Here is a 22,266-nt window from a genome sequence, read left to right on the forward strand (position 1 = left end):
ATACAAATTTCTTTTGGTCGCTAAGGGCTATGCACAATAGGAAGGAATAGACTTTGAGGAGACTTTTTTCCATGTCGTGAGATTAACTTCCATAAGGCCCATACTCACAATTATGTCAAGTTTGGACCTAGAACTACATCAAATGGATGTTATAAGAATGCAATTCTCAAAGGATAATTGGAAGAAGAAATTTACATGCAACAACTTGTAGATTTCGTTTAAGAAGGTTGCTAACAAAAGGTTTACAAATTGATCAAATCGATCTATGGCCTCAAACAGTCTTCAAGGCAATGGTACCTTCATTTTCATAATGAGATGACATCAAATGACTTCAATCAATTGAAGAAGACCAATGTGTCTATACCAAACGCTCTGAAAATAAGTTTATCATTCTATCATTATATATTGATGATATCCTAATTGCAGAAAATGAGTAAATCATGCCAAAGCTTGGCTTAGTTCAAGTTTTGAGATGAAATATATGAGAGAAGCAACGTATATCCTTAGGGTCAAGATAACAAGGGATCTCTCTAAGAAATGCCATTGTCTCAAGAGGCTGACATCAACAAAGTTCTTGAGAAATTCAATATGCGAGACTGCAAATGCATAGATAGACCGATGAGCAAAGATCATGTTCTAAGCTCAAAGATGTTCCCTAAAACATAACAAGAAATCCAGAAAATGGAAAATGTTCCTTATGCAAATCTGGTTAGTAGTCTTATATATGCAATGTTATGCACTAGGCCTGATATCTGCTATGATATCAGCATGGTAAGTAGATATCAATCCAACCTAGGTCAAGTTTGTTGGTCTGCTGTGAAGAGAATACTAAGGTATATCAAAGGAACAGTAGACTATTCTCTATGTTACGAAGGAAAGAACCTTCTACTTAGAGGATACACATATCCAGACTGGCAGGAGACTTGGATGAAAGAAAATCCACGTCTGGCTATGTCTTTTTACTCGGAAATTATGCATTTTTTTGGAGTAGTAAGAAACAAATATGTATAGCCATATCCACCATGGAAGCTGAGTATGTGTCTTACTCATCCGGAGCCCAGGAGGCCGTTTGGTTGAATAGATTTATGGATCACCTAAACATTGTTACTACAAGCTCTCTAGTAATAATTAGTAGTGATAGTCAATTTGTTACTGCTTTTTCTAAGGATCAAAGGTTTCTCATATTTGTGAAAAGTAACCTTGGCTGAAGTCCTGCCATGTGAGGTGCCATTGGGATCAGCGGTGGACACTCCGATGCCAAAGTCAGTATTGGGATTAAGAATAATAATAATTAACAAGAGCTCATTTAGTAAATCAGAAAAGCATACCTCGAATACTTTGGGATTGAGGTATTTATATAGAGTACTGTAACCTTTGAGCATTAATGGTGTTGTACATGAACCGTCACGCCATTAATGCTCTTTATCACATTCATTGCTTATTCCTGGAGTTTGTCCTTTCCTGCCTTTAATGTCATTAATGGCGACAACCCTTGGTTCCCCTTGAGACCATTTTAGAGAAGGTATTGGGGCGAATCCTTACCGACGAAGGATTGATGCTGAATCTTATCCTATCAACTCTGTTTGGCGTATGTCTATACCAGGTGTATCTTGTTCTAAACTACTGACTTTGATATTATGCTGGTGAATCATTCTTTACTCTCGTTATTACATTTTTGACCCTAAGGATAATATGCGGATGTTATCAGAAGCCCCCTAAAAGTACCAAAAAAGCCCTTTTTAAGGATGTTCGTCTTTGAGGTGTGTCCTGGGCATTCATTGCTCTGTCTGTCGCTGTTTTTCTTGCCATTAAGGTAGGGACGCATGACACGTTTAGCTCAGTTTCTGAAGCTCATGAGCGCCATTTCTTATAAAAGGGGTCGTTTCACATTTGAGTGACTTCCTCTTGGCACTTCTCTATTTTTCTCTTTGTATTTTCCAGTGATTGTCTGGGTTTGAAGCCATTTCCCTTCATTTTGAAGCTTTTCTCACGAATTCCAGTTATCACATGTAAGTTTTCTTATCTTCAGCTTTTCAAACTTCTTTTCTAAGAGCATCTCCAACAGCCTCTTAAGTTGGCTTTTAAGTTAAAATTTGAGGAGGGAGAATGAAAATTCATCTCCAACAGACTCTTAGTAGCTCCTCAAATCACTAAGAACCTCTCAATCCTCTCTATTAATAGAGAGCCTCTCTCCACCTCTTAGTGCCTCCTAACTTCATTTTTTATTAATAATTTATTATTGATGTGTCTCTCTCCTCACACTATTGGTAATGTAACAATAAAGAATAATCTTAATAATAAAATAATAAATAAGGAGTGAATATAAGGAGCATTGTTGGAGATGATATATCTTAGCCACTCTTAAATCACTAAGAGTCAATTTTTTATATTATTTTTAGAGAGCTCACTAAGAGTCTCTTGGAGATGCTCTAAGCATTTAGAACATGAGTCAAAGCAGTACTAGGGAGTTATCCGGGGAAGGCTCCGAAGAAACCCATTTGGAACCCCAAACCCATTTAGAACCCCGCCTTCCTCCACACGTACTTCCACCATTGAAACCCTTAATCTAGTTTCTAGGGAAGGGGAAGAAACCAGTTCTTCGACCCCTAAGAGGAAGGGGGTAAAAGTCTCAAGGATGGAGACCACAAGGTCTGTTGTTTCTAAGGGGGTTATATATGTCCTCAAGGGTTTGTATCCTTGGCTAAAGGACCTAGAGTGTGTGATACCGGGTCCTTAGCATCATCTGGCACAACCGCCTAGAGGATGTTTTACAGTCTATGTTATTCACATTGAGAGGGGATTCCAATATCTTATCCCTGAGGTGATAGGCAATATTCTAGATTCATTTGGGATCCCTATTGGCCAGCTCCACCCTAACAGATGGATGGATATACTGTGCGACTCTTATCTGGCGATGAATCTATGGATTCCTTTTGGTTCAAGTCTTTCGTTCACTACACTCAGTGACTAAGTGAAAGGTAGAGGATCATCTTTCGTTTCAATGGAAGACATGATATGGACCCTTCCATAGGAAGGAATCCAACATTCATGGTTGGGTAAGTAAGTATTTCTTCATTAAGGAACCAGATGACGTATCATTAGGATTCCCTAGGTCTTAGAACTGGAATCCAAAGTCACAGTAGAATTTGAAGTTTACACTCAACGCCGAGGAAGCAATGGCGGTGAAGTTGCTTAAGTCCATTGAACAATGTTTTTGGACTTTTGGCAAAGCTTTGGAGTTTATATCAACGGTTGCTCCTCTTGTGGTTAATTCGATTGGTGGCGATTCGAGTTCGGATGCAAACTGGCCTTCAAGAGAGGCTCGTCCTGACCGCACGAAAGGAGGAAAAACAACAGAGAGAGAGAGAGAAAGCGAGTTCCTCTCGAGTGCGCCTCGCACGACCTAGAATGAGACGCATTTACTATTTTTTTTTTGCTGAAAGAACGAAACATATTGACACAATATCATCTTGCTCGAGAAATTATGATTGAGGGACGCGAAGAAGATTCATATTTTTGAAAATCCAATTGATATGTTGGTTAAAAATGTACTACCATTTATCAAGTTGGAGTTATGTAACTATTTACAGGAGTTAGAGCATGAAATTTGTCGCCCTGTAAGAGGAGAGGAGTAAATAGTTCCCATTTTTAACTACATTCAATTCAAGTAGTGGGCGACTATATACCGCACTAAAATTCCGGTTCACCGCCCTGTATTGACCTTTTTGCCCTTCTCATTATTTCAAACATAAGTTTTGAAATTCCAAATCCTCTCAACATCTTTTCCATTCTAAAAAAACCGACCAAAAACGAGATGGCACGAAGAGGAGGCATCAGCAAAGGATACATGGGTATTACGGTAAGTATTTCCATAAAAAAAATTATCAAAATCGTGAGTAATCGAGCCGAAATTCGGGATTAAAATCCCAGAATTTCGCCTAGACGGGCGCCGGAATCCATCTCCGCCTACGGTGGAACGCATGAACTATGCGTTCCACCGTAGGTGGAGATGCATAGTGCCGAGCGATCCACCTTAGGGTGGATCGCACGGCGCACGCGCTCCACCGTAAGGCGGAGCGCGCGGCGCATGCGATCCACCTTAGGGTGGATCGCTCGACGTACGCGTTCCACTTAAGGTGGAACGCGTACAACGCATGCGCTCCACCTTATGGTGGGGCGCATGCGCCACCCGTTTGGCCTAAGGGCCAAACATTTGCGGCGCACTGGTCGGCCCTAAGGCCGACTGGTGCGCCGCACCCGTTTGGCCCTTAGGGCAGGTGGTGTAAACCACCCGCCCAGGCCAAAAAGGGGCAAATTTTGAATTTTTTTAAAAAAAAATTGCACGGACCGGGCGTAGGCAAACCCGAACGTATAGAAAAAAAAATTATGTTAAATTGAATATACCTTATAAATAAATAATATTACAGGATAAGGAGGGAGCTGACCCTAGACGCACGTCTTCACGTCCTGTTACTGCATCTGCTCGGCGGGACCGGGAGGAGCAGCAGCGGTTTATGGCGGACGCCCGGAGGGCACATGCTGCACAGGCGGAGCGTGCTGAGGGACGGGATAAGGCGGCTGGTATAGACATGGACGGGGATGCTTCTATGCATCGTCCTAGTGCTGATACTATCCCCATAGATCGTGGCGTTGTGACGAGGGGTCGAGACGGACGATTTTCTTCTACCGCAGCATCTTCTTCTGGTAAGAGAAATTAAAAAATGTGTTTATTTGTATTTGTGTTAATCGTGATTATTGAAAAATATACTAAAAAATTAATGTCTACCGTTTGCTGTAATTTCAGGTAGCAGCAAGCGATCGAGGAGTGTAGAGGATGACTGGGTTGTGAAGGACCCCGTCCCCGGGGGTCTATTTGATGGTGCTGTGATCCCGAGCTTTTTGGGACATATTGCATGTGCTATATGGGCCGGTCAGGACAGGGGCGTCCTTAGGTGTCATACCAGATCAGGGTATTGCACGAAGCTGAGATTATGGTACAGTGGTTCTTCCCGGACGATTCAGTCGCGTATCGAGTCATCTGGCTTGTTCCATTTACCTGGTATTATGCACAGTCACATAGATGCTGCACTGATCACAACATTTGTTGAGCGGTGGCAGCCAGACACGTCATCATTTCACATGCCATTTGGCGAGATGACCATTTTGATGCATGATGTGTGGGAGATATTGCGCATCCCCGTAGATGGTGCCATGGTGACTGCTGATGCGACTGTTGATGAGCTTAAGGAGTGCGTGATGGATTTGTTTGGGACGACTCGGGTTGAGTTAGATGCCCGTCATTATGCTTCTGGTGGTATACGAGCCGCTTCCGTCATGGAGCGCTGTGGAGGTGATCGGATTCCTGAGACCCAGGCTATAGCTTGGACGTGGCTGATGCTCGGTTCCACCTTGTTCGTAGACAAGAGTGGTGACCGCATCCGACCTTCTTGTCTGTTAGAGGTGCAGGACTCGGCGGCTGGAGCCGTTGGACTTTCTTGGGGATCAGCTGCACTAGCATATCTATACCGTCATCTTGGTATTGCTACCAGAGGAGATTGCGGGCAGATGATGGGTTGTATGACATTGCTCCAGTCCTGGATTTACGAGTATTTTCCTTGCTTCAGGCCACATCGAGAGGCAGTTACAGTTGACCCGGATCTTCCTAGGGCTTCGTTGTGGCCATCTATATCGATGGAGAAGAGCGATGAGCGGTTGAGAGCATTTCGTGCCCGGCTTGATGTGTTGACAGCAGATGAGGTATACTTGCTTTATAATTATAAATACTATTCAATTAAAACAAATTTGTGTATTACTTGTATGTGTTAATGTAATTTTATACATCTGTAGGTCATGTGGATGCCGTATGGCCCTGATGCCATTACTGAGACCCCGAGGACTCTATATTCTGGATGGATACGGTATCGGGATGTGATCGAGCCGTACATACCGGGGCGATGCCTTCGACAGCTTGGACATGTGCAGACCATTCCTAGACCGATATTGCAGCCTTCTAAGGCTGTTCGCCCGTGGACCAGTTTGAAGTATCGTGTAGAGGTGCCAGCTGTGATGGTGCAGGGTATTTGGGACTCTTTTCCCCAGTCGTCCGTCCTTATACTGTCTGTATTCACTCCAGCACATACTCCATCAGATTGTGAGGATCAGTACATGCATTGGTACACCCGTCACTCACACCCTCGTCTACTTCCGGAGATTGTTGCACCCGGACCGGCTGTTTATACTCGCTCGAACAGTGAGATTGTAAGTTATTTTTGGTTTTCTTGACTGGTCTAGTAATGTGAAATGATATTTACTGAAATGTGAAATGATATTAACCTTGTTTTTTGTTCCTTACTTTTTTACAGTGGGTTAGTCGATTATCTGGCTGGGGTGAAACTGTGCTGGATCACATGAGTCATCTGGACGAGGATGCTGCGATTGTATATAGGCAGTCGTTAGAGGAGATTATGGATGCTTGGCATTTGGCCAAGTGAGTTATGACTGTATTTTGTAGTATTTTAGTACTATTTTGACAGAATTTGGTGGATTGATATTTTAGTACTTTTTTGTGGTATGTTTTGTTATTATTGCAAATTTAAGAATACATTAGAACGACATAAACTGCATAAACTGTAAAAATACATTAGAACGACATAAACTGAAAAAAGACATTACAACGACATAAACCGAAAAAAAAGACATTAGTCACTATCTTCTTCGTACACCTGAATGTTTGGTGAAGATGTCGCTGGTACACCTGACTGTATTGCAAGGTATATCTCTTTCTCCTCTGCAATATTCGTCTCATATTCCACAGGAAAAATGTTCCATGGAGCATTTCCTCTATTTCTTGGCCAAGCTCGTCCTGGCAGGTAATCGTTCTTTGAAGCGCTGATACTCTGTAGTACTCGAACCTCTAATTTATAGCGATCCTAATTTTTCACGATCGAGTAAGGATAAGTTCGATGAACCTCATGAGAAATTTCAGACTCTGTCCATCTTAAAAAGATGATGGAGTTGAAATTTTTTTTAGGGATGATTCCCCTCTGATTATCACGCAATAGTCTGGCGAACATAGCTTTCCAGTCATCAATAGGCATAAACCACTTCAGAAATGTTTGAATATGACTAGGAATATTTCCTTCATTCAAATTGTTCAACCATTCCTCTAGAGCAAATTCAAAAGGCATGTAATACATATAACATAAGAACCACAGCATGTGTAGTGAGTATATTGGAAACTCACCAGCAGACGGAAGCTTGAAGCAAAACATAAATGGAAATTCAGGATAGAACATTGTTGGACTCACAAATGTCTCTCCATATACACGAATTGCGTAGTATTGATAATCAAGCATCTTCGTCGTGCAATCAGACTTATTCAAAGTTGAAACTATGCTTTTCTCGGGAGGAAAATTAGGGAACTCGTTGGTAAAATCAGATGAAGCCATTTATGTTTGAGAGTTTTCGTTGATCGTAATGTAAAGAGTAAATGTGGATAACTGAAGTAGCAACATTGTTTAATTTTATAGATGGAGAATATAGACGTTGGAATATAGACGTTGGAATATAGACGTTGGAATATAGCCGTTGGAATATAGACGTTGGAATATAGACGTTGGAATGTGGATAACTGAAGTAGCAAAATTCATCAATATTCACCTGGAACATTACAGAACCACACAAAATTCATCACAATTCACCTGTAACATTACAGAACCACACAAAATTCATCAATATTCACCTGGAACATTACAGAACCACACAAAATTCATCACAATTCACCTGTAACATTACAGAACCACACAAAATTCATCAATATTCACCTGGAACATTATAGAACCACACAAAATTCATCACAATTCACCTGTAACATTACAGAACCACACAAAATTCATCAATATTCACCTGTAACATTACAGAACCACACAAAATTCATCACAATTCACCTGTAACATTATAGAACCACACAAAATTCATCAATATTCACTTGTAACATTACAGAACCACACAAAATTCATCACAATTCACCTGTAACATTACAGAACCACACATAATTCATCAGAATTCACCTGTAACATTATAGAATATCAACCACTAATATCCCCTAAGTTGGGCCAATCTGGTCCACTGTGTCACCCTATCCTGATAGAAGCGCTCCCATCCTACAACGCTTTGGCCTCGGTGCACAAACCACCAGTGTGCTATAGGGGGCACTGGAAAGTTAGGCGATAAATTTAAACGTATGTAGTGCTGGCAGTGATTCCCTAAATGAGCTATACAAATCTCACGTGATGGTCTTGTAGCAGTCGATGCGGCATACAATGGTAAGATAGTACCACACAACGCTAATGTGTCCCCACCTGAGAAGCCAAATAACATGATAGCAGAATTGTACATGGTAGCAACCGGCCACAAGTCATCCCAAACGATCATCCAATAATCCGGCGTACAACCTGCACCGTCCCAACTTACTCTACGAAGAGCTGCATCAACAGTATCAACAAACACTCTTTGATACAAACAACGGTTAGCAATTACTTCATTTCGAATGTGATGCCTAACTGTCTGCCACGCTTCTTCGTCACCAAAAATGTAAGTTGCTACCGTACGGAAACCACAATTTCCATCACCTACAACGTCGTAGTATGATTCGACGTATGGTTTAATTATGCCAACTATTTTATCGGAATGTACGAATTCAGAACCATGATACGTTTTTCCATCTGCATTCATGTATATTAGTGTAAAACAACTCTATATTGCAAAACAGTTATAAAAAAAGTTAGGTTTATCAGATATAATTTACCTGATGAGGCAGCATTATGTACCGAGGATGACGAGCTAATTCTGCCACTTCTACCACGACTCCTAGATGAACTAGTAGAACGAGCCCGTCCACGACGAGTTTCATTATATTCCCAAGAACTCGGCATACGTTTTGTGGATTTGCTCACCTTAGGTCGCCCCCGCACGTTAATTTTGACATCGGGTTCGGTGTACTGAGCTTGATCAGGGTGTAGTTGATCATGGATAAACATTGAAATATTACGCATTACGGATGGGTCGGCTTTAGAGACTTGGTCCACTAAGGACTTAAAATATCGCTGCTCCTCGTTCAGATCATTACGCCCGTCATTTTCATCAGTGTGACCATGATTGATTAAAAGTGTTCTCCAAAACACGTGAACACTCTCAGAACTGATCATTTGTTCCAGATCACAAGCTCGTTTCAGTTCACATGCACATGGTATCTTATGCGATGTTCTCAATACACAACCACAACGCACGTACACTTCATGGCTCAACCCTCTCATACGCTCTAACTCTTGATTCAACAACTGCAGACAATAATGAGAGACTTTGAATACAAGTTGGCTTAATGGGCGTCCGGTGAAAGTGACTGATTGACGAAGCCGCGACTGTTCAAGCATGTACCTGATACGAAGACAAAATTATTATTAGTTAGTGAAATGATACAACCCTAAATGCAAATTCCAAAATCGCAGTAGAAGAAATTGCAAATACCTTATATTGGTTGCTTGTGATTCAATCTGCTTGTGAACCTTCTGCCATACCGTGTCAAGGGACCCAGTTGCCGTATTGAGCCATTGCTTTAGACTAGCATGTTCGCTCTCCACTCGACAAGTAGTTGTGTTACCAAAATGTAGGAACTCCTTTGTCCAAGCAACAACAAACTTCTCCTTATGCACCAACCACGTCTCCTCAACATACGAGATAACTCCTTTGAACCTGCTCATCTTTTCCTTCATCATCATAAGATTGGTCTCGTACTCCTCAATGGTTAATGATTCTAATATTGTTCTCCATTTGCCATTCTTGAATTTAGAGGCAAGGCCTTTATCTCCAATGATTCTATACACACGATCTTCCACATCCTTATTAATATGCCAAGTGCATAGCAAGTGCGCTGCTTGTGGAAAAACTTCTTGTATCGGCTTTAATAACCCAAGCTCCCTGTCACTAACAACAACGGTCGGGTTAAGATCATCCCCAAGCAAAATCTTCAGCCTTTGCAAAATCCAACGATAGCTCCCTTCGGTCTCGTCTTTAACAATAGCATACGCTATCTTGAAGTTATTATTGCATGGCGTCATCCCAACAATCTCAACAAACGGCATTTTGTACTTGTTTGTTTTGTACGTTGAATCAATGCCGATGTACCAGTGGTAAGTCCTGAACATATCAACTGACTCTGGATGTGCCATGAACACATGCGTTATCACACCTAAATCAGCCTGTGTGTAATTGACATATTTGTTCTCCACAGCAATATGGTAGAATTGACTAGCCAGGTCTCTACCTTCAAACGCGTCCCTCCTCATTTTGTCCCTGTAATTATATATGTGTTTAATTACTGAGTTGTCCTCTGGGTGTTTTTCTTTAACTGCTGCTAAAATAGCACAAGGCTTTGCTTGAGCTGAAGACATATCACGCACAATTTGTTTAGATGCGATACTGAGTCCGCTCATTTGCCGACTTCCCTCTGGATACATACGCATTGTATGGTTATGCATTCCAGTTAACCCAGCCTTAGCCTTTATCCCCCATCCCGAAAGGTCTGCATGTTGATAGGCTTTAATCTGAAATTTACATCGGCACGCTTTAGTTTTACTTTTTCTAATTGCAGGATCTTCATCATTTTTCACAACACCTCTATATCGTTCACCCCGTGAACAGCGCAACAACTTCTGTTTACCCCCATTTTTGTGCGAAGATATTACAAGCTCAAACCCATTCTGAATAGCTATCTTTTTTGCCCAATCAATAGCATCCTGACTGGAGGGGAAAACGGTATCCGTTATAAAACGCGAACTATAATCAATGTTATCGGGGTTCCAATCTTCTATCGGTACCTGAATATACGAAAAATTTACATTAAAATTACAAAAAAAAAATACTTCGGGCCTATTTCTCCCGTTCGAAATTAGTTCGGGGCAATTTCTGTCCACTTTTGCCTGAACGAGCAGGCTACCCGTTCCACCATAGGTGGAAACGGGCAGCGCGTACTGCCCGTTCCAAAGGTGGAACGGGTGGCGCGTACCACCCGTTCCATGGGTGGAGCGGGTGGCGATTACCACCCGTTCCTTAGGCCGATCGGATGACCCGATCGGCCTAAGGAACGGGTGGTAATCGCCACCCGCCCAGGCAAAATTCGAATAAAAAAAAAATAAAAAAATGATTAATAACGTTTTTAATTCTCGTAATATTACCTCGTGTTCGAACTCATTGTCTTCGGGAATGTTTTGATCCATTTTTTTCAAATCCGGGATTTGTGCTCGGGAGAGAAAACTAGAGAGAGTTTTTAAGGTTTTAGGGGGAAAAAAGTGGCAAGGGTAAAATGGTCAAAACAGTGCGGTGAAACGGACATTAAGGGCGGTATTTAGCAATACCCATTCAAGTATTAAGAAAGTATTTGTGTTGGCCTCAAATAGAAAGAAAACAGAAACGTCGGCCAGCACAGCAACCAATCGTTTCTCCCTCCAAAACCACATAATAAATTCAAGAACCCTAACACTCGCTGCGATAATGACAATTTAAATTTATATTATTTTTTATTATTTTCCCGGAAAAGGATTTTCGTTAATTTTCAATAATGTTTTTCATCAACAAAACAAACAGAGCCTCGCCTTCGTCCTCTTCTTCACCATTTTCCATGGCTCCTTCCCTCTCCTCTCTTCTATTTTCTCACTCTCAATCAATAGCCCCTACACATTTCTCTTCTCTTAATCCCAATTCTAATCCTAACCCATATCTCACCCACCGTTACTCTCTATTTCCTCAACGTCCCCAATCTCTATCTCAATTCATCAGAAATTCTTCTTCTTCTTCCAATAACACTAAAATCACGTACCCTCCACCGCCACAACCACCTCCGCCGGAGAAGAAATCATTTGCGCTGGTTACAGGGGAGCTTTTCTTGGGAATTGCATCCAGGCTGATCAAAACTGGTAGGCCAAATAAAAATGGGAGCTTATCTTCTTCGGGGATTTCGTTGTTTCAGAAATCGAATGGAAACGCCAACGGAAATGGCACTTTGGATTATGATGAGAGAATTGGGGCGGTTATAGAGGATGAGATAGAGCCTGATGTCATATGGGAACAAAGGGTTAAGGATGTCGAGGCTGAGAAGGAACGCCGTGTGATTACTAGTCCTGGATTTAGTTTTTCTGCTGCTGGATTGCTGTTTCCTTATCACCTTGGCGTTGCTCAATTACTCATTGAGAAGGGTTACATTAAGGTTGGTTTATTGGTTTTATGGTCACCCAGTTATCGTTAATGTCGTATCAATTTATTATCTTCATCCGTAAAAGGTGAAGGCTTTTAAACTGCTTTGTGTAGATAGTTCACCCAATTATGAAAGGTTATTTTGACCTTTTTTTTTTAAATATATATAGATGGTTCGCTGAGGTTTTTGACATTCTATGTTAATGGGTTTTTGTGTTGAAGTCTTTAGTTGTTTACCAGTTTGGCAATTTATTGGTTCTCTGAGATATTGATTTACAGAATTAGAGTAGAATTTACTTTTTATTTTTTTACAGATATTACCAGTGTCAACAAATTTCTTAATTTGTCAATTGTTGAGTGGTTAATTTATTAAAACTTCTTCCCAGCACTTATTGGTTTTGAGCATTTTCAGTTTTTTGTGTGTATATAATATAACAAGTATCCTTGCAAGTATTTGTGTTGTTGATTTTCTTTTATTGTAATGTGTTTCCGTGAATGTTATTTAACTTCATTTCGTTTAAGGAATATTGAATCTTATCTTGGAAAATTAGAAGTGACTACATAATTAAGTTGGTCATGCTTGTGCTTTCTACTCGATTAGCTATGACACTGAATTGTTTTACGGAATCATCTCCAAAGATGTGCTGAGTTTTTCAGTCATTCCATTCATGTATAAATCATAGATGAAAACTTGTGCTCTAGTTATGGAGCTGACCAAGTTCCAGTATTGGAAATTTGTTGTTCAGAACAGTATTTGAACAAAATATAGCTTTTCTTATGCTAAATGTTCATATTGCATCCTGCTATGAATTTTGATGGGGAACAAAATATTATTTTATTTTAAGTAAAAGTTTCTTATATATATATATATATAATTCTTTTACAGATTTCTGTTTATGTATTTTTTATACTTTGATATTTTTCTAGATAAATTCTCCTGCTACAAAGTGTCCATGATTGGTAAGACTTTGATGTTGTCTTATCAAGTTGTTCAACTGATTATTTTTTGTGTCTTAGTGTCAACTCAAACATATGGTCATATATGGATCCTTTCCCTCCAATTCCACCTATTTTGGAACTGCTACTTGTTCCTTTTGAATAACATGACAAATACTCACTGCAAACTGCCAAGTGTGAAAAGAAAAAGAAAACATAATTGGTTCTCATAAACAAATATTGAAAAATCTTCAGATACTTATATTTTTCTGTACCCTGCCTGACACAGGAAACCACACCATTGGCTGGTTCCTCTGCTGGTGCCATAGTCTGTGCAGTGATCGCCTCTGGAAATAGCATGCATGAAGCACTACAAGTTACTAAAGTACTGGCTGAAGATTGTCGGCAAAAAGGGACTGCATTTAGGCTTGGGGTAAATTTCTTAATATTACTGAATTTTATGTAGCCTGGTGATAGAACTTCTTTTAATGGCTAGTAATATTAGACACTTTTTACATGACCTTACTAAAATTAGCTTCTTAATCAGGACAAGGCTTTTAAATTATTGGCATGTGTGGCATGCAATGTTGAAAAAAATGGATTCATGGTATGCTTTTATGATAAAAAGAAGAATTCTAGTTCTTGCTTGGTCTGAGTTTTTATGACTCATGTACATTTTTATTGGCTGCAATTTTTAATAATTTCATAAAGAACATAAATTTTCATTTGATTCGTTCTTTCTTTTGAACAGAAAGAATAAACAAGGTTTTCTTGTATAATTCACAAACAGAAGATATTTCCCTTTGATTTTTTTCTTTCTTCTGGACAGGCTCTTCTTCGAGATGTTTTAGAAAAGTTCCTGCCAGATGATGTTCATATCAGGGCCAATGGGAGGGTTCGTGGTAAGGAAGATTGCCTTTGATTGTTCTGATAAAATCATTGCTTTGCTTTTGACATTGTTTGCTAGTATTGTCAAACATATGTTTTCTGCTTGAATGCTTATTAATATGGTTATAGTGTTTGATTAGATGAAGTTTGTTGTGAGGTACAGTTGATGGCAAAGTGGGTATACTCAAAAGCTGGAAGAAGTTAAATGAGTATGGGAAAACATGCACTAGGACATAGTGTAATTTTTTCTATTTTCATTATCTCCTTGATATGGAAACCTATGTTGCACGGAAACGCAAAGTGAAATGGACACCGGGAAACGTTATTAATAAGAAAATTTAGCTAGGAAACGGACACGAAATGCGGAAACGCCAATGAAGAAGAGTTTCCGTGCAACATAGGTGGAAACTCTGTACACGATGACTTCTGGTGAAATGATAGATAGCTTAATTGCAATTTGGGGTTTTTGTAGTTATTCTATAGTATGCATTTATACCTATTATTCTGATTATAATGCAAGGGCACTCTGTTAATATCTGTCCTGCCACAGTTGCTGTAACTCAACTTTTGTGGAGGCCCAGGGGTTTGCTAGTTGATCAATTTGACTCGAAAGAAGATCTCATAAATGCAGTTTTCACTTCTTCCTTTGTTCCAGGGTGAATATTTGTTTATTTTTTCTGCCTTGAGAGTACTTGTATTTTTTCCTTAAACATTATTGATTTAAAAGTATAATCCAGTGAATATACGTGAAAATTGCAGATACCTCGCACCAAGACCTGCAACAATGTTTAGAAATCGACTTTGCATTGATGGTGGGTTGACATTGTTTATGCCACCGACATCTGCTGCTCAAACGGTAATCACTCAAGATATTATTTGGTAGGATCTTTTAGTATGCAATATGCATTGATCAATTTGAAGCCTTCCTTGTTTGAGAATTGGATTGTGTATTTGATTCAAGGAGGAACACATACAATTGTGTGATTCTAAACCGGGGAACATTTTAAAATACTAAATTCCTCTAATTGCTCCTATAGTACAACCTAGAAGTATCAGCTATACAATTCTGTAATGCCCCCCCTAAAACTGGAGATGGAGCATAGATACATCTTTGTAACATTTATTTTCTGCTTTACTTTATGTAGTCTGTTGTCAGTGAGGAGTACTGCTTGTAGGATCACTATTTATTTTAGAAGTGTTAGAAAACAAGCATAAAAAGTTGTTTATAGAATTTTGGTTTTCTAGGTTTACTGTTATTTTGTGGTACCTATATGGGCATTCTTATTGCTTTTATGGTATTAATTAAAATAAGACTGAAGTATAAAGTATCATCATGTATTCTCTTTGATTTAGGTCAAATTATTATCTATAACCTGTTAATTTGTTAGTAGACTTAAAGTATACTTGTACATATGAAGTATGATGTTCACATAAAATATGAAGCAGTGTAGCAATTATTTTGATGGGGGTATTTGGAAGGAGTTGAATTGCAATGGCAATATCATGTATGCCAAGTCTGAAATTGTTCTTAGCTTAGTTTGAACTCTTAAATATAAACTGCCTTCCAGTTTGTATCTGATTGTGTAAATTGCAGGTTCGTGTTTGTGCTTTCCCAGCAAGTAGACTGGGACTTGAAGGAATTGGGATAAGTCCAGACTGCAATCCGGAAAATAGGAGTGGGCCTAGAGAGGTGAATTCAGCTCTGATATTTTTAGTATTGTAAATTCTACATTTTTTTAGAATAAGCGGTTGAAAATGAATTTGGAATGAATGGATCCAGCTTTTCAAGTGGGCGTTGGAGCCAGCAGCAGATGATAATCTTGACAGGCTGTTTGAGCTAGGATACTTGGATGCGGCTGTGTGGGCTGAACAGAATCCAGTTGACCAATTAGTTCAAGATGAAAGCCCTGCAGTTGTTGGAAACGGTACCCCAGTTTGAAGTAGATGATCCATGAGATTCCTACATGGTATGGTAGCTAAGTTAGGCAGCAGGTAAAATGTCATAATGTATGTTCATCACCTATCCTCTATTTTGCTTCTTTATCAGATAATTGTATAGTAGAAAACATTAAACCACATGTAAGATAAACCACAAACAGAAAAATTAGAAAAAAGCAAAAGCTGTAAAGTTTTTAAGAATTTTGATATGACTCCGAATAATGTTTTTGTCTTCAGACCATGTTCCTATTGTCCTCTCCTAGCTAGAATTCATTTGGAAAAATGTGCATGTGCTTTCATACTATTTTAGGCAGTTGATTCGTTTAAGATTTCACATTGTCTAGATGAAAATCAAAAGTTGTACTTTATGGGGTTTTTCGTCATAAACGGATCAATTTGGGCTTGAATTTAAGTCATAAAAGTATCTTAATGTTGATTTTTGTCCTAATAATAACATATTATTATGAATTTTCAACGTTTTGAGCGGTTAAGAATCTCAAGATATTTAAATTAGAGTTCTCGCGTGCTTGACCAGTTTGTTGTGATTGTGTAACATGGCGTGTAGGGCTTGAATCCATAGTCAAAGTGATAATCTTTTCTGCGGCTGATTTCAACCATACTCATTTATTAAATTTGAAGGTTAGTGATCATAATAAGTTTTCATCACGTTTTATTTTGAAATTAGTCGGGTACATTTTGGAGTATGGGTAACCCAAAGTTATTTTTACAATTTCTTTTTCTATCTAAGGATTTTTTTATTTGGAGGTATTTTTGTAATACAAAACTTTTACGCCCATCGAGATATGCTAATTAGCTTTCTAATGTTGTTCATGCTATTAAACAAATAGCAAGTTGAGAGTCTGTGTAGATTTTAGGGATGTAAATAAAGCAATCCCTAAGGATTTATATGTGATTTCTATTGCTGACATGCTAATTAATGCAATAGAAAAACATATGAGTTATTGTCTTTCATAGATGTTTATTCGGGCTTATAACCAAATTATTATAGTCTTAGATGACATTTTAAAGACCGCGTTTAGGTATCCTTGTTCTATATGGACTTTTGAGTGGTTAGTTATGCGTGTTAAAAAATGTTGGTGTGACCTATCAACGGGCTATGAATACTATTTTTATGATGTGTTAGGCAAATTCATTGAGGTTTACATACATGACATTATGGTTAATACGCCAATATGTTGAACATCTTAGAAAGAGATTAGAGCTAATACGACAATATAAGCTTAAGATGAATCCTTGAAAACGTGTTTTTGGAGTATAACTTGAAAACTTTCTAGGTTTCTTAGTTCTCTAGAGGGCCGTAGAGATTGGCATTACTAAGAAAAAGTTGTTTTGGAGGCCAAACTTCCAAGAAATAAAAAAATAGCTCCAAAGATGCTTGGGGTTAGTTAATCACTTGCGTCATTTTATAGTTAATCTTGTAGGAAAGTATCAAGTTTTCTCTAAAATTTTGAGATTAATATATGTTGAGGAATTTCTGCAAGTGCACAGTTTCCTTGTAGTAATAAAAGATGTCGATCCCTCGAGGAACAAAGTTATTACTCGCTATCACTTAATCCGTTTCTTTTGTTTACAGAAATCAAATATAAGAATGTTGTTAATTATCTAATTAAAACTAATCTAATTTCTTGAATCTAAAGATCAAACTTAAATATGCATTTGAATAACAAGTCAGAGACAGATGATAAAAACTTAATGAATTGCTTAATTATACTTATTCAATCTAACGATTACAAGTTAAGTTGTATATAATTCTAACCTACTCTCTCGACATAAATTAGAGTACTTAGTAATATAAAACGATGATATTAATTCTCAGTTCTCACTTGTTGAATCAACTAATCAATCATAAACATTACTAATTCAATAATCAACATATGACAACTATCTTTTTATCCTGATCTCTCTAGGGATAAAAGATAATCAATTCTTCATAAATTTCGTTAAGGAATTGTCTCTCGATCATATTCCTAACTATAAAGAATAATTAAGATCTTAACTGAACCATGTATTATGAAAAGAATATTGTAAGTTAGATTAAACTAAGTCAATTGAACAAACTAAAGTGGATAGTAATTATCATCCTTAAAAGTAAAAATATATAGAATGTAATTGTAAATACAAGAAGTAAAGAAGAAGGAGAATAGTGAAGGATGATCTCTCTATCCTTTTTACATTAATGTCTTCTTTCTTCTTGATCTCTAACTTCTCTTCAAAATGCTTTAAACATGCAATTGACCTTCAAGTCTCTTTTTCTTTCTGATCTCTTGCGTTCTTCTTCAAGTAATTTTTTCATCCTTTAAACATCCAGCAATTATGTTCTTTTAAATGTAGAGACACCCCTTGAAACACCACTCTAGATAGACATGTCTTTTGGATGGAAGAATGTGACTTTTGACAAAGAGATATAACTTTACAGCAATTCTGGAAAATTTCGCGGGCGCGTTATTTTCCGCGAGCGCGTTATGGAAATTCCTGCAATCCAAGCCTCTTTAATCCAATGAGCGTGCTTTTTTCCGCGGGCGCGTTTCAGCTGATTTTCATCTCAAAATGTGAATGTTCATGCATCTATTTGACAATTTTCCTACACAAAACATAACACTAAAACAAGGATAAAACACTAACAAATCACATAATAAACACTCAAATTATCAAAATGAAATACTAAACTTTGAACAAATTATGAACTTATAAAGTTCATATCAAATTTCCCCATACTTAACCCTTGCTTGTCCCCAAGCAAGACTTAAGGAAATAGGACACAACTAAACAAAAACATAACATAACATCGGAGTATCTTTCTTTTATTGAAATTGAAAAATAGATAGGCTTCAATCAAACAAAATTTTCAAAAAGATTAGACCAGTAATATCTCAAGCAACTCAAATGGATAATAGCAAATTCAAAATTATGGTAAAGCTAATCAAGAAGTAATTTCAAAATAAAACATAGGATTATATAAGTTTCCAAATGGTTATTTTCAAAACACATCAATCTTTGAAAAACTTAGTAATGTCAAATAGAACATCTCTCTCAAAGTAAATTTTTGCTCTCAACTATCAAGTGTTTAGGGGTATTGGTGTTTGCACTCTATTCCTTCAATATATTGACATACTACCATAAGCTTGTAAGCAATAAAAATCTTCACTACTAACATAGATTTATGCAATTAATCCAAGGGACTTTATTAGGGTTGTAATGGGGCTTAGGTTAGGGTAGGAATTTTTAGGTAGAAGTGACTTAAGTTGTGGAAAGAAAATCAACAAAAAGATAACAGAGACAAACTTAAGCTGTGCATGTCATTGGAAGAATTCTTTACATTCCTAAGTTCCTTTTTTTTTTCTTTTTCTTTTTTTTCTTTTTTTTTTCAAGAGAAAACATTGTTCTCTTTTCTTTCCTTTTTCTCTTTTGCTCCTGTTTTTTTGTTTTTTTTTAAGAGAAAACTTTGTTCTCTTTGATATGCATTTATTTTTGCATTTTGAAGGAACTAGGAACCATTTTGAATCAATAAACAAGACATGTATATAATGTAGGCTCTAAAATTGGATTAATGAAAATGTCTCAAAATATTTTGAATTTTCTTCCACAAATAGGAACCAAAGAAAAAGTTAAGCGTGCAAAAGGAATATTCGGGTTGTAATGTGTTTAATTCAAAGAAAGGGCTTCCGCTCAAACTTGGCTACCTAAAGTATTCGGGTGGCTAATGAAAGGCTAAACTTGATGGGTGATTCTAATGCCCTTATCATATTAAAAGCACAGTCTAATGTTAAATGTAATATTGAAACTTAAAACCCACAAGTTCTAGAATATCATCAATATATAAGGATACTCATGAAAGAAATTATGTGTAAAAACACATTAATTTAGGCTCAAAAATTCTCACAAAAGGTAATGTTATCCATGACAAAACTTTGTTCGTTCAATATCAAGCATGTATTATGAAAAATAAACTTAGAAAAGTATATAATTAATCAACAGTGCTTTACTTATCAATGCTCCTAAATTAGTTTACACTAATTCTCAAAGTTCAACATCCATTTAAAGCTACCTAATCAATTATGTCCCCAAAATCACTATTTTCAAAGATAAATTTCCACCTGTAAAGTGTAGACAATATCAAATCAAGAAAAGAAACTCCAATGCATACATGAATCACAAAACGACACAAATCTCCTCCCCATACTTGAAAAACACAATGTCCTCATTGTAAGGAAGAGATGAAGAAAAACATTAGGAGAAAATAAAACATGCATAAGATGAAAAATGAGATAATAAAACAAAAAATGAATAAATAAAGAAAAGTTTAAGAAAAACTGCCCCTTTATGCATTTCTATTGGGAGAACCCGGCGGAGAAGGAGTGAATTCCACATTTTTCTTGCGGAAGTAAGACATCATCTTCCGACCAAAGGATTATTGTTCCCGACGTATGGCTTCCACTTGTCCCGCTAAAATTTTATGGTTGGACTCCATAACATCCAGCCGTTGGAGGACGAGCTTCCAACCTGCAATGTCCCAACATCGCCACTCTCATATGTATCTTCACCACTTGCAGCATTGTCAGATTGGGTAACAAGAGTCTCCTGGATTTTGCTACTTTGCATTGGAACAACCCCATCTCCCCTTTTTCCTACCATGAATCTTGTTGTTCTTTCCTCAAAAGGAATAAACACCTCTGTATCCCCATGGGTAGTGATCAAGCGAGCATTCCGCAATAATAAATCATCCAAGAAACTTAAAGAATCATCGTCATGAGGTGCAAAATCAACCAATTCCCCAAGACACCCTAAAATAATCCCGGTCACCATATGCCCCATTCCAAGTGTTTGACTTGTCGTTCGGGAACAATAAGACAATCGCTGGAAAATGATGGAAATGGAACAAGGAGTTTTTCCCTCCTTGATCTATGTCTTCCATGGAAGTAGTATCTTGCTCCTTCCCTTTCTTTTTGACATTTTTCTTGAAACGACCCATTATGGATAGAAGAAAAGAAGAAATTGATGTAAGAAAGATGTAAGGATGAATGTAACCAAAGAAAAGAGAAGAGATTGGGTAAAAATTAGGAATTTGAAGGAACCCCAATTTGAGAATTTAGAGATTTCTAAGGTTAGGGTTTAAGCAAGAGAGAAGAGAAAAAGGATGAATAAGTAATAATAAAAACATAAAACAAAATAAATAAATAAATAAAGTAAATAATAAATTTGTTTTTTTTTGTATATTATATAATGTCAACAACACTTTCCAAAAGGAAAGTGCTGTTAGAGCTGTACACGCAATCCTTAAATAAAATTGGGTGTCTCTCTTCCGCGGTCGCGAAAAATTCCGCGCGCGAGACAGAGAGACACTAATATGTACCGCGTGCGGCACAAATGGGAGCATAGCTGTGGAACTTTGTCCCAAGCTGCTCTCATTTTGAGATAGTGGTATTATATATATATATATATTTTAAAATAAAACTTAACTTATAAATACTTATTCTTACTTTATGAATTTAATGATCGAAATCTCCCGACTAAGAATTTTACCGTCAAAATAAATTTTACATCGTTGTCCATTGGCTTTAAATATTTCGCCCTTCGAATTTTTTAATTCTAAAGCCCCATGGTCAAAGACTCTTACAACTTCAAACGGACCACTCCACCGAGATTTAAGTTTACCCGGAAATAGTTTTAACCTTGAATTAAATAGAAGAACTTTATCCCCTATATTAAAATGTTTAACATGAATATGTCCATCATGCCACTTCTTAGTTCGTTCTTTATAGAGTTTAGCATTTTCATATGAGAAAAACCGCAATTCATCTAACTCGTTTAATTGCAATTTTCTTTTAAATCCGGCTTTAGACATATCAAAGTTAAGTGTTTTTATAGCCCAATAGGCCTTGTGCTCCAATTCAACGGGCAAATGGCATGCTTTTCCATAAATTAACCTATAAGGTGACATGCCAATGGGAGTTTTGAATGCTGTACGATATGCCCATAGGGCATCGTCCAATTTTTGTGACCAATCTTTTCGTGAACTGGAAACGGTTTTCTCAAGAATCCATTTTAATTCTCGATTAGATATCTCCACTTGGCCACTAGTTTGTGGATGATATGGTGTAGATACCCTATGGTGAACATCATATTTCCTAAGCAAAGCATCAAAAGTACGATTAATGAAATGCGTACCTCCGTCACTTATGATGACTCTAGGAACTCCAAATCAAGTAAATAATTTCTTTAAGAACTTAGTTACTACCT

At 37.7% G+C, this 22,266-nt stretch overlaps 3 protein-coding genes across 5 annotated transcripts; 2 read left to right on the forward strand and 1 right to left on the reverse strand.

Annotated features, from left to right (window-relative positions):
- The first annotated feature begins 3,842 nt into the window (after positions 1–3,842).
- Positions 3,843–8,871, forward strand: LOC136225866 (protein MAINTENANCE OF MERISTEMS-like). 2 transcript variants are annotated; one of them, XM_066014005.1, is made up of 5 exons: positions 3,843–3,859; positions 4,428–4,704; positions 4,805–5,757; positions 5,848–6,272; positions 8,743–8,871. In XM_066014005.1, the coding sequence occupies exons 1-5, from the start codon at positions 3,848–3,850 to the stop codon at positions 8,774–8,776; spliced, it is 1,701 nt and encodes a 566-aa protein (XP_065870077.1). In that variant the 5' UTR covers positions 3,843–3,847; the 3' UTR covers positions 8,777–8,871. The 2 variants fall into 2 exon arrangements, with proteins under 2 accessions (XP_065870077.1, XP_065870075.1); XM_066014003.1 differs by lacking the exon at positions 8,743–8,871 and adding an exon at positions 6,363–6,602 and having other exon boundaries at positions 5,848–6,258.
- Positions 8,872–9,192: 321 nt separating this feature from the next.
- Positions 9,193–10,220, reverse strand: LOC136227154 (protein FAR-RED ELONGATED HYPOCOTYL 3-like). Its single transcript, XM_066015849.1, has 3 exons — positions 9,526–10,220; positions 9,288–9,435; positions 9,193–9,198 (listed from the first exon to the last, which is right to left on the reverse strand). Exons 1-3 carry the CDS (start codon positions 10,200–10,202, stop codon positions 9,193–9,195), a joined length of 831 nt encoding a protein of 276 aa, XP_065871921.1. The 5' UTR covers positions 10,203–10,220.
- A 1,329-nt stretch (positions 10,221–11,549) lies between these two features.
- LOC136227541 (uncharacterized) lies at positions 11,550–16,244 on the forward strand. 2 transcript variants are annotated; one of them, XM_066016235.1, is made up of 7 exons: positions 11,550–12,259; positions 13,472–13,615; positions 14,012–14,084; positions 14,591–14,726; positions 14,830–14,926; positions 15,665–15,760; positions 15,851–16,244. In XM_066016235.1, exons 1-7 carry the CDS (start codon positions 11,615–11,617, stop codon positions 16,007–16,009), a joined length of 1,350 nt encoding a protein of 449 aa, XP_065872307.1. In that variant the 5' UTR covers positions 11,550–11,614; the 3' UTR covers positions 16,010–16,244. The 2 variants fall into 2 exon arrangements, with proteins under 2 accessions (XP_065872307.1, XP_065872308.1); XM_066016236.1 differs by having other exon boundaries at positions 11,564–12,259; positions 14,621–14,726.
- The last annotated feature ends 6,022 nt before the right edge of the window (positions 16,245–22,266 follow it).

The sequence above is a fragment of the Euphorbia lathyris genome, chromosome 4 (genome assembly GCF_963576675.1).
Source record: "Euphorbia lathyris chromosome 4, ddEupLath1.1, whole genome shotgun sequence".
Lineage (NCBI taxonomy): Eukaryota > Viridiplantae > Streptophyta > Magnoliopsida > Malpighiales > Euphorbiaceae > Euphorbia > Euphorbia lathyris.

Excerpts from the sequence above, each read along its gene's own strand:
- LOC136225866 (XM_066014003.1), top strand. Across the intron at positions 4,705-4,804 it reads TACCGCAGCATCTTCTTCTG|GTAGCAGCAAGCGATCGAGG; the intron begins GTAAGAGAAATT and ends CTGTAATTTCAG. Across the intron at positions 6,259-6,362 it reads CTCGCTCGAACAGTGAGATT|TGGGTTAGTCGATTATCTGG; the intron begins GTAAGTTATTTT and ends ACTTTTTTACAG.
- LOC136227154 (XM_066015849.1), bottom strand. The coding sequence starts at position 10,202 with ATGTTCAGGACTTACCACTGGTACATCGGCATTGATTCAACGTACAAA. Across the intron at positions 9,436-9,525 it reads TCACAAGCAACCAATATAAG|GTACATGCTTGAACAGTCGC; the intron begins GTATTTGCAATT and ends TCTTCGTATCAG.
- LOC136227541 (XM_066016235.1), top strand. The coding sequence starts at position 11,615 with ATGTTTTTCATCAACAAAACAAACAGAGCCTCGCCTTCGTCCTCTTCT. Across the intron at positions 12,260-13,471 it reads TTGAGAAGGGTTACATTAAG|GAAACCACACCATTGGCTGG; the intron begins GTTGGTTTATTG and ends TGCCTGACACAG. Across the intron at positions 15,761-15,850 it reads ATAGGAGTGGGCCTAGAGAG|CTTTTCAAGTGGGCGTTGGA; the intron begins GTGAATTCAGCT and ends GAATGGATCCAG.